Source organism: Limulus polyphemus, unplaced genomic scaffold (genome assembly GCF_000517525.1).
Source record: "Limulus polyphemus unplaced genomic scaffold, Limulus_polyphemus-2.1.2 Scaffold1167, whole genome shotgun sequence".
Lineage (NCBI taxonomy): Eukaryota > Metazoa > Arthropoda > Merostomata > Xiphosura > Limulidae > Limulus > Limulus polyphemus.
Genome location: NW_013666777.1, coordinates 100,426 through 112,657, shown reverse-complemented (window position 1 = coordinate 112,657; position 12,232 = coordinate 100,426). Strand labels below are relative to the sequence as shown.

The window sequence follows — 12,232 nt, the reverse complement described above, 5'->3', positions numbered from 1 at the left end:
GTGCCCTAACCACCTGGCCATGCCGGGCCAATATATATATATATATATATGTATGTATGAAACTTATTAAGGTCAACAATGTTGACATCAACGGTGATATATGATGATATGTTACAAAATCTGAGTGAGATAAAATACATTAAATTTTTTCTAACATATCTCTTAATTTTAACTGCTTGCTGAGCGAGCATCTATTATGCAAAACATCTAGTTAAAAGAACAGTTTGGAATCCATCGATCACTCCACACAAAATCTAATTCTCTTTAATTACTTGTCACAAGATGAAACTCCACGATAAGAAAGATTAACTGGTTTAAGTTTTAGAACAGAACAACAAAATATATTATAATTAAAATGTGACAGTACTTTAAAATATGAACTGTGTTATTCACTGCAGGAGATAAGATAAACGATGTAACAACTTTGGCAAATAATATATATATATATAAATAACATTCTTTGAAATTACCATTTGCAACAATAAGAGTGCAGTAATAGGGTAGTAAATATTTATTCTGTCAGACTGGTGTAGTCTGTACTGCCACACGCATGTGTAATGTAGCTGTTGTCTTGTGTAGTTTGATGTGAAACAGTATATGAATCAGTATATTGATTAGTCTTTTTTCTCAGAATAATACAATGTAGTTTGGTATGTAACACTATACGCATCGGTGGAATATTTTAGTCTTACGTGTCACAAGAAAAATCAGAGCAGTTTTTGTGTAGTTTAGAGTGTCACAGGACATGAATCAGTGTAATACTGTTTATCATATTTTTAGGTGTACACGTGTGTATTGAATGGGTCACATGTATTAGTACAATAATTTGTAGAATGCTCTAGCAGACTTATGTCACGTGTGTTAGTGTCACAAGTATCAGCACACCAGTTTGTAACTAACCTTAACGGACTTATGTAAACAACACTGTCACGTATATAGAGTGTTTTATTACACTGGTGAAGTTTGGTGTATCAGAATAAATGTATAGATGTAATGTATTTTTACCACTTTCATAAAAGTGATTTTCAAGAGCGACTTGATCTAAAAACTACAATACTTTTATTTTTACTTAACCCTTTGATCACACACACAAAACTCCTTTTTTATCCTGTTCCTTAGGAATGGTTTTGAATTATCTAAGCTTAGATCAGTTTAATTGTAGGACCTAATTCAAATACTCAATGGACTTTAATTACTTTCTAGCCTGACCAGTATCCGAGAAGAAGCCTTGAGTTAAGCCCTTGGGAACCTTTTGGCTCTATTTTTTGTTAATGTTGTTTTTCTCTCTCAACACCAGAACTGCGAATTTCGGAGAAAATTTAGAAAGACTTCACACTTCATCAGTAACGCTAAGAAAAGATTTAACAAAGCACAGTTCAGGGCTTTGATAGTGGTGATCTTGAAAAAATCCGAGCTTTTCTGACAACCAAACTTGGGTTCAATCAGAGGCGTCGCTAAGTGCTTAAAATATTCGGGGCGAGGGCCCATAGGCGTGGGAAATTTCGACGTTTCAGTATGATATCGATCATGGTTTTCTATTCTGATTTTTCAAGACACCAACCAGGAATTCGTGACACTGTCGAATAGAATTGGGGCACGGGCCTCACGTGCCAGTGCCTAACGACTCCTCTAGGTCCATCTGTCGAAAGCGCTAAGGTTTTTTCTTTTTCTTTACCCAACTTTTTTAACCTTCAGTGTGTATTTTTACTATTGAGTAATAGCGATCTGTAATTCACGTGTTTTGTGTTTTTCATTCACCACAGATAATATTTATTTACATAGGCATTTGAAAGATATGTAGAGTTAAATGCTACTGATTTGTTCTAAGAACAAGCTTCGTTGTAAAGTATTTTTGTCTCAACACTCAAACTGTAAATTTCAACGAGAAAGAAACGTGAGACACAGTATCTTGTCATTAAGTTAGACGGGTTTCGGGGACTCCCCTCCTCTCTTCAGCAATCCTGAGTAAGATAAAATCAAAGAATAAGGCCAGGTTTCTGTGCTGGTGATCTGCAATTCATGTGTATTATGTCTGGGTTGTTCTTTATCCACTACAAACAGCAAATTTCTCAACATCGAAATTGTGAAATTTAGTGAGAAAGAAACACGAAACACACACTATTTTTGGATTCGGCATTTAATTAGATCAGTTTCGGAGCAGTTCACCTTTCAAAGAACAGACAGAGCCTCACCTTTTCCGTGTTTCAGAATTTTTTCACTTAATTTCAATATTCAAAATTTCAAATACCAATTATGAGGGTTTGGTTTTGGTTTGAATTCTGCACCAAGCTACATGAGGGCTATCTGCGCTAACCATTCCTAATTTAGCAGTGATAGACTAGAGTAAGGCAGCACTCACCACCAACGCTTGGGTTACTCTTTTATCAACAAATAGCCCCCCCCCCCTAGTGGCACAGCGGTATGTCTGCGGACTTACAACGCTAGAATCCGGGTTTCGATATCCGTGGTGGGCAGAGCAAAGATAGCCCATTGTGTAGCTTTCTGCTTAATTACAAACAAACAAACCAACGAATAGTGGGATTAACCGTCACCTTATAATTCCCTAATGGCTGAAAGGGAGAGCATGTTCGAAGACAGAGATTCGAACCCGCAGATTACGCCCTATCTACCAGGCCGTGCCGGCCCTTATTCTGAGTACAGCCTGAGCCCTGGGACAGCTGCCCCACCTATCACTACGTTTCTTTCTCACCAAAATTTGCTAAGAAATAAGATCCTAGTAACAACCTACCTATTCTTCACATACCTATATAAATGTAGGTTACTTGTGAGAAGCGGACAACCCACACACTAAACACATTGATTCATAGAAGCCCCAGGCTATGCAAAGTTAACTTTAAAATTAGCGCTTGTAACACTCAAGTTAGCAAGAAGGGTCGCAGTGGTACTTCTCTTTGTTGACGGGATTAAATCTGCCCTAAATAATTGCACAGAATCATAATCACCACAACAAACTGGAATCTGTTGAGGTTCTTCTAGCCTCTAAATCCCACACAGTTTCTGGTATTTCTTCTGGTTAAACTTCCTCTAATGAACGTGATTGTCAATAAAATTGAACTTTTACATAACTTCATCTCCACTGACATGGTCATACACACTATACATCCACCAAGTAAAACAAAACATCATATTCCGACTTTGTACACAAAAATTAAAATAAAATAAAACCGGCACACCCCTGAAATAAGGCTATACATCCCCCGTCCCTCTTCCCCCTCCGAGTATACCTTCACTCCTTTACTTTCTAAGTGCTTTCACGGCTTCCAAAACTTAAACGCTTCAAACGGTTTGTTTGTTATAAATTTCGCGCAAAGCCGTCCCTAATTTAGCAGTGTAAGACTAGAGGGAAGGCAGCTAGTCATCCCCACCCACCACCAACTCTTTTATTAATGAATAGTGGGATTGATTGTCACATTATAACGCCCCCACACCTGAAAGGGCGAGCATGTTTGGTGTGACCGGGATTCGAACCCGCGACCCGCAGATTGCGAATCGAGCGCCCCAACTACCTGGCCATGCCGGCCCGCTTCAAACGGATAAGTGGAGTTATTACTTTTATTCCAATATCACCATTAATGTGCTGACGTATTACTCCCATAAACTTTAATTCACTTAATATCATTTACAGTTCCCTTAAAAATAAGAAGCTCCTCTTCGAAAGTTTTACTCCAATCTCTACTTATTTCACATTTCGAAATGCAATGGTTCTCACAGATTTGAACTATTAGTCTTCAATTGTGTTAATTCATATTTATTCTATGAAATCTTATATGAAGGGGCCCCGGAAAATTGGTATTTGAAATTTTTAAAATTAAAATGACGGGAAATATATCCCGAAACCCGGAAAGGTTTTTTAAGGTGTTATTACTGGGAATGTTGAAGACTCATTATTTTGCAATACTAGATCGTTTATAACCAGTCAAGCTCAAGGATCGTCTTAAATCATCAAATACTTCGTAAAGTTACAAGAAATTTAAATTTTGTAAACTTTTAAGAAGGGGGACAGTTTATGGTTTTTATTTGTCGTAGCAATAAAAGTACATTTTATCATTTAATATACATTTTGGTGGGATGATGGCGTGAGAAAGGAACAGTTTAAGTTGAGAGTGTGATTAAAAACGAATGAAACTGAAGATTAAGAGATGATAATTTGAAATCAATGCAATTGTATATCAGAATGAAAATATTGAACTAACAGTTAAAAAATATATATATACACAGTTTAGGGCAATGATTGAAATTTTATAAATAGATATGGCTAACCATTACATGTGTAATGCAGTGAACACACAACCAAACAATAATCTTCATTTTAACTACAATGTGTAACAAAACACATCTTTAACCTAAGAAAATAACACACTAATGTTTAGACTTCATATAATTTCTTTCATATCAATGAGTTTCACCTGCTCACCTAATGACTCCATTGCAAAATTTACCTTGAGCTTTCGCCATCAGAAACATACTGAGACTTGTCTTTAACGAATGCTTTTAGAGTGGCAACAGTCTGCTTGGTGTTTATATCGATAGAAATGCGCCACCTGGAGGGATATGTTTCCTGAGCGCCTAGAATGCGAAGACCACTTCTCAACTCGAGCCCTACAAATATAGTTCAGTATTAACTGTGATTTTTTTTTATATTGTTCAACTAGAAGTAAAACTGAATTTTCATCAGTGTCAGTATTTATTAACTTCGATCATATCCAGCCACCTACACAGGACACATATAAAAACATCAACCAGTAACAAATATAGCTTATTTAACACACTGCTCTGATTTCTGAATTATAGTGATTAGAATGCATTGTTTGATGGGTTGGGTGCCCTCGCTGTTGGCAATATTTTCGGCCGTAATTCCAATAATATCTCATGAGATTCGGCCAGATTCTAAGAGATTTGGGTTAGTCCTATATCTATATATTAAGTTAACAATGCAAAATAATCCTTATAATAAAAGTAACATTAAAGAAAAAATAGAGTATAACTTACTTATAGAACAAATAAAAACTAGATGTTTGCTTAATGCACTATCACCACCCATTTCTTGTTCCTTGAAAAACTTGTTCACAGATAATTATTCTGTGTCTGTTTATGTATCCGATATTAAGTGCTTATTGAGAAAGAAACATACCTCTATTTATTTATCAAGAAAGAAAATTTCAAGTAAGATAATTTGTAGAAATATATAAAAATACATTTATATCAGTATCCGTTTTTAAGTACCCCAACTTCTTCCTCCATTTTTTTATAGTAAAAACTGAAGATAATTAAACAGAATCAGCAAGGATTAGATCAACATCTATCATTAGTTAGAAAAGTCAGGGAAAATATTCACTTCTTCAAATTGTTACCTATTAAACATTTTGAAAATAATTACCAATTGAATTCCAAAAGCAAATGTTATCTTATCTACCCAATCTCTTCAGCAAAGTCTTCCACAAACGATAATGTACCCAAATAACAATGAACACTCGTGAACTTAAAACATTAATAAGCTGGGTGACACAAGTTCTAAAAACAATCGTTATCTGAATTTAACTCCCCCCTTTGTCCCTGATTGAAACAGGTTCACCTCTTGAAAGCGCTAGTTTTATTGTTTTTTTAAATGTGATATACCAACTTACTGGTCTTATATGTTGTTTATTATAATGAAAAACGATTATTATTTAAGTAAGGTTTATGCTTTCTTGAACCTGTTTCTGTATCATGCCCTCCTGAAGTGCAGTTGTACTAATTTCAAGAAGTACAAGTTAGTATTAGGAGTTTATCTCTCTTGGAAATGATCGCTGACAGATAATACTGGGATTGTTAGATACTGCACTAGGTTTCTGTCTGACTTGAAAGAATGATTTCATAATAATTCTTGTGTAAAAGTGCTTCTGATCTACTCTATCAACCAGTTGTTCGAGCATTAATAGAGAATATAGAAACGAACCAGTACAACTGAAGCCCCAAATAATACTGTGCATGTTTATCCAAGAATAAATAACACTTGGATAAACACGTATTCTTAGTTGCCTAGCGTTTGATTAAATTCTTTAGTGTCAATGTTCGAAGTTATTCTCTGCTAAACATTTCTGACACTGTGTATTGTGATACTTATAATTATCTGTTTTACATCAAAGTACCTGAATATCACATCATATATATATATATATATATAAGATATGCCCTTTCTAACATTAATACTTTGTATTAATCCTTGTATGTAACCCTGCTTGCCAGAAACGATCAAATATATAATTTTCCAGCCACGTTACAAAGTATCTAACCCACTCACTGAATCCTGAACATCTTTCTTTATACCAATGTGGCCTAGGTTCTTTTGAGAATGCTGATGAAATATATATAGTTTAGTCCATTTTAAGACCAATTTTGAATGGTGTATGAACAAATAGTAGTATGGGTAAAAGTTCTAGTGTAAAAGAACAGTTTAACAGTGGAGAAAAGTCTGCAGAGAAAGGGGAAAAAAAACAGAAACAAATGAGATTGAGATATTGAAAGGAAGTCGAACGTGATAACAAAAAAGAAAAAAAAAGAAACATTGGTTGAAAGAAGAAAGTTTATGTATTTCGAGAAAAAAAAAGCAGAAACAAACAAGATGAAAAATTAACGTTGAAGAAAAAAACAGCAGCATCTGGCAAAAATAACAACTGGAACATGAAAAATTGGTAGAAAAAATTTTCAAAATGAATATAAAACAGCAGAAATTGGCAAGATAAATGAAAAGCTATTGCTGAGGCAGGAAACGTGAAGTTGCTTAGAAAATGTAATTAGTGTTAAAAAAACGAAGAAAAGTGAAATGATAAAAAAAAAACTCTGTGGTGAAGAATAAAATAGTGAAAGGAATGAAAAACTGAATACGGAATAATGAAAAACTTGAAACAAACAATAATTAATAGGAACTGTTATAGAATACCACCCAAAAAAGCAGAAACGGTCAATATGAAAAATAAAAGTGTACAATGTTGAATTTTAAAATAAGTAAACTGTTTCAGACAACAAAATGGTTGCATTAATGATAGAGTAAATAAGTTAGTGAGATTGTAAAAATATCAAATAATGAAAATTAAAAAGTTACCTTTGTTTTGGCAAGAAAACTAACAGCAACTCAATAAGAAATGAATGAAGGAATAAAGAATCTGCTGGACAGAAAGAAACAGTAAAACCAGAATAATAATTAGAATAATAATTAAACGCACATTTCGTTGTTTATTCATAACTAATTAAAAAGTTGTAAATAAATTTGAAACTTCTATGTTTAACATATTTTACGAATTTCTTACAAAAATACTTCGTAACGGAATTAGCAAAAACAACAGTATTGTAAAAATAACTATCCGAAAATTTGGTCAAGGAAGATAAACAAAATTAGGGTTACAAACCCAAAAAACTTACCTTATAACAAACACATATAATGGATAGACTGGATGTGACTGAAGATAAACGGGGACATAAACCTTAGAACGAGGATACACCGGAGCTTGGGGAACTAATAATCGAACAACATCATCATTCTTTACTTCTTCGTAGCTTCCATGACTATTAGACAGCACAACATGAGCAAGAAACATGCTAGAGCCACCGGTTGGCACTGTAACTAGGAGAGAGTTGGCAGTACATTCCAATTTGTGGCTCTGTAGAACAGCGTATTCTACTCGAACAGCAGCTTTATGAAGCTTGGTCACCTTCCAAGGCTGAGCCTGAAGCTGTGGCCACCAAGTCCACGGTAGAAGCACCTCACCCAGACAAACTCCGTCACGACTGGACATCGGATTGCATACCGCCATCACTCGCTCCTCCTGGTAGCTCACATACAGCGCCACACACAGCGCCCCCTTGTGACTGTCATGGAAGTTTTGCCTTGTCTTGGGATCCGATGCCCTACTGCTGTGAAACAGTACACGAAGCACTGGCTGATCGCGGCGAACTTCATGGGTCACAATATGTGCAATAACGTCTGTGTCACCACCAGATGGCACTGCTAGCGGTGGGATTCTCTCAGTTTCATCTTCAAGATTTTCCTGACTAGAATTCCGGTTTTCGCTAGCTGATGGAACTATCAATGTCTGCTTTACTGAAAAAGGTCCATAGAAAGCCCGAACAGTCACTGGAGAAGAAGGGTGAACCAAGGTGAATTTTTCACTTTTACTTGTTGTACCACCTTGCTGACCATGATCCACCAGATGACCAGGCTTAAGAAAGAATCCTGAATCCCTACTTTCCAGTGTGACTTCTACTATAGCATGAGACCCTGTAAACAACAGATGTAAATTTTTTTACTCTTTTGACCTATTAGCCAGGACATCTACCAAAGGATAATCAATTCAAACATTGTTGCTTTGTTTTGATTTCAATATGTATAAACGCACAAAAGCAAACAGAAGGTCAAGCAGAACGGAGCAAAACTCCTGTCTGTTCTTCTACAAATCGAAAACCAGTATTGAATATACACTTTGTAAGTATTATTGCTCAAACAGTACTGTTGTTTAATAAAATTATCCAGAGTTTGTCCACATTTTGAGAAGCTTTTAACTTTTTTTACTAGATATTTCACGTATTACGTTTCATAGGTCTGATTTAAAGGAAATCACCTGGCGGAAGACCTTACATTAAAATAATTTGTGTCTAAGAACCTATAAACTTAACTCTTCTGTGAGAGTTGTTAATTAATTGTATACTAGAGAATAAACTCGTGCTTCGTGTACAATGTGTGTACTAAAATTATGTGACTACTGAAACATTGTTTATAAAAAAAACAACAAAAAAACTAGATATAGACAGGATTGAATCCTCAATCCACCGCGTAAGGAGCGTGTGCTATGCCATTTAAGTCAAGTCCAGAGATTTTTTTCACATATTCAGCATCATCAAGTGGAATATTATATATATATGAGTAGAGAATATGTGTTTTAATAGATAAATCATTTAAATAATGCTGTTGTTCTATTACATAGTTGAAGATGAATGAAACAAAAACCTACTAAGCAGAATATGGAGTTGTTGTATTTAGATTTAAAGTAAAGAATGTAAAAACATGGAATGACTATAAACGAAATATATATCTGTGCACAAAACTTTGTATAAACACCTTGTCTTTGTCAATAATCGCGATCTTTGATTAATATTTCGATATTTTTTTCTTGATCTACCTCTTGATAAAACGACGTTGTAAAATAGTGTATTTTTAAAATTATGGTATGAAGAAGTGTAAAAATCAACTGTCTTCGTTTATTGCTATATCACATATTTTATTTTCCTTCCATAAAGTATTAGCAAAGTGTCGGGTCCACCACCACCAATAACTTTAGGCTTAGTTGTACATTTTTAGGCGCCTGAATTGAGATAGTTGAAAACGAATAATAGTTATACAATAGTGAATTTTTAAAATTATGGTATTAAGAAGTGTAAATATAAACTGTCTTGAAATTTGTATTGAGATGTAATGGTATTGCGTTATTTATAAGCCAGGGATAGGTAAAGAATTAACATAATGTGTTTCATTGTGTCTCTAAAGTCAATATTATAAACGTCGTAATTTCGCATTCGTATAGAACAGTGCACGTTAAACGTTGTTCACTTTTGCACTTGTAATTAAAATAGTGTTAAATGACTTAAAACGCTTAAAACCGACTTTCGATACCCGTGGTTGACACAACATAGGTAGCCAGCCCATTGTATTGCTTTGTGCTTAACCACAAACAAACAGTTCTTTATTGGTGAAAGCATGTTAGTCCGTTGACAATATTCCAGGTAATATCGTAAATATATTAAAAATAGTTTTTCGTTCCAAAATTACATATATGAATTAACTTTATAGTGATGTCGGATTTCATACAAAATGGTATGCATACTACAGCGAGTTTTTGAATGACATATGAGGACAACAACAACTAAATCATAATCGTTCATGAAAGTTAAATAACTTTGTTACAGTTGGAAGATTCAAAGAAATCTGTTACAAAGTTGTTTGATATATTGATATGCTATAATATTTTTTTAGTATTAGAAACACTGCAATTCAACTTAAAAACTTATCTTCTATAGTTACATTTAGAGTAACTTTAGTTTACGTCAGCCGCCCTTCCACCATTCCAGCTAATACAATACGTGCTCTAGTTAACACACGATCCACTCCAATTAAGCTAAGCTTATACCTATCATATATTTAAGCTATCACTCCATCCATATCGAATACATAGAGCTAGTATATAAAATAGTATATATTGTTATGTTGTATACTGTTGCCTGGGGCAAGTGGCTGGTATTAGATATACACCACTGTTTACGTTTAATACGATGTGTTATTATTTATATGGTTTAAGTATAGCACAAGTTAAATTTAGTTATTTTTAGAAGCGATAGTTTATCGCAGGTTTGTTTACGTAACTGTGTACGAACCATACGTTGCTTAGTTCAATTGCTGTGAATCGGCGCTAGTTGTATTATTGCGTCATATTACTAGAACCTTCTAAACTTTTCTCGTTGTTTTGACTGAGTATTATTGCATCATGATATATCGTAGTATGTAGAACGTTCTAGGCCTTGGTCAGGCAATAAATACGCATACAAAGTAAGACATATATAGACAGTTATATAGATAGATAAACCTATACTGCGTGATTGTGTATTTAGCCATAAAAAAGTGTATATTACTGACTTTTCAAGTGAAATTATTACAGATTGTATTGTAATAACACAGTAGACAAGAAATAATTTGTCTTGTCAATTGTGTTCTAGAGTAACTGAACCAGCTTGTATGGACGAAAAAAAAAAAAGAGACAATTATTTAAAGCTCTGAATACAACTGTAATAGCCAACAGTATAATGAACATTTGTATATACGTATGACTTATTTTAATATATTATTTTAAAACAAGTGGATTGGTGCTGTTTGTTTAGTGTTGAAATTTATCGCCAACAAGTCACAGATACCTACTGTAAAGAATCCGGTCCATACGTACATAAAATCTTGAGAGATAGCTTTCTCCACTGTCATTTGTATATGTGTGGATTTTCACCTATAACAAGACGCCCCAGTTTACTTACCACGGCTGGGGTACGACTTGTTGCAGGTCTTTTTCTGGAAATCTTGTTTCCATAAGTTCATTCATATTCATTTGTTTTCCAACGCCGTTAAATACATAGGACATATACATCTTGGAAATTCCAAATCCCTCACCAGAACACATCTTTATGATCTGATTGTATGAATATTTTGCATTGGAAAGGGCTGTTACATTCCCTTCGCAAAAGCGATCAATGTCCAGTAGATCACACTACCTATGTAATGCCAATATCAAAATGTAGTTCTGATACACACAATTCCACCGTGCTTTATACAGACGTTCACTGTCCCGTGACATTCTGATATGCATATTCAAAAGCGTTTTAACACAACATATTCAACTCTTTGTATATATATATATGTTTCAGCTACTAGTGTTCATTCTGACTCGAAAGAAGGTTATAAGTATGTTTTAGATACTTTTCCAATCATTCTAGCTATCACTCCACTCAGTTCTATTCAACAGAGCTTAGATAAAATGTATTCTAGCTATATCTCCACTTACATATAGTTGTTCGTTGAAGCTTATCACTCCATTCACTCTTACTCTATAAGATCTTATATTTTCTAGCTTATTTCATCCACACTACTCTAATAGGGCTTATACAGCATTTTATACCTTACCACTTCTACTCTAATATAACTTATAACATGTTCTGGCTTATCACCCATTCACTCTTACTCTATAAGATCTTATATTTTCTAGCTTATTTCATCCACACTACTCTAATAGGGCTTATACAGCATTTTATACCTTACCACTTCTACTCTAATATAACTTATAACATGTTCTGGCTTATCACCCATTCCACTACGACGTCTAATACAGCTTACCTAACATTCGCTAGCATATTACTCTAGCCACTCCAACTCTAATAGAGCTTATATAACATGTTCTAGCTAACATTTTACCTATAGAACTAAAAAAATCTAACAAATAACCCATTATGTAGCTTTGCACTTAACTACAAATATACAAGCAAACATTTTCTAATATACCTAGGCTCTATTAGGCAGGCGGTAGCACTGCCTATGTAGGGATGGCTCGGATTGTGAATAGAAATGGTATTGTATATATATCTCCTCAAGAGATCATCAGAACTTTACAATACTATACAGTGTTTCCTTTTATAACAAAATCTA

At 34.4% G+C, this 12,232-nt stretch overlaps 1 protein-coding gene across 2 annotated transcripts in view; it reads right to left on the bottom strand.

Moving 5' to 3' along the window:
- Positions 1-12,232, bottom strand: part of LOC106462444 (transmembrane protein 132E-like) — a 53,682-nt gene that overhangs the window by 20,904 nt on the left and 20,546 nt on the right. The window contains exon 2 of one of the 2 annotated variants that reach the window (XM_022389713.1): positions 7,420-8,275. In XM_022389713.1, coding sequence (XP_022245421.1) covers positions 7,420-8,275 — 856 coding nt within the window. Of the gene's footprint in view, positions 1-4,460; positions 4,621-7,419; positions 8,276-12,232 lie in introns of both variants that reach the window. The other variant, XM_022389714.1, reaches the window with a different exon arrangement.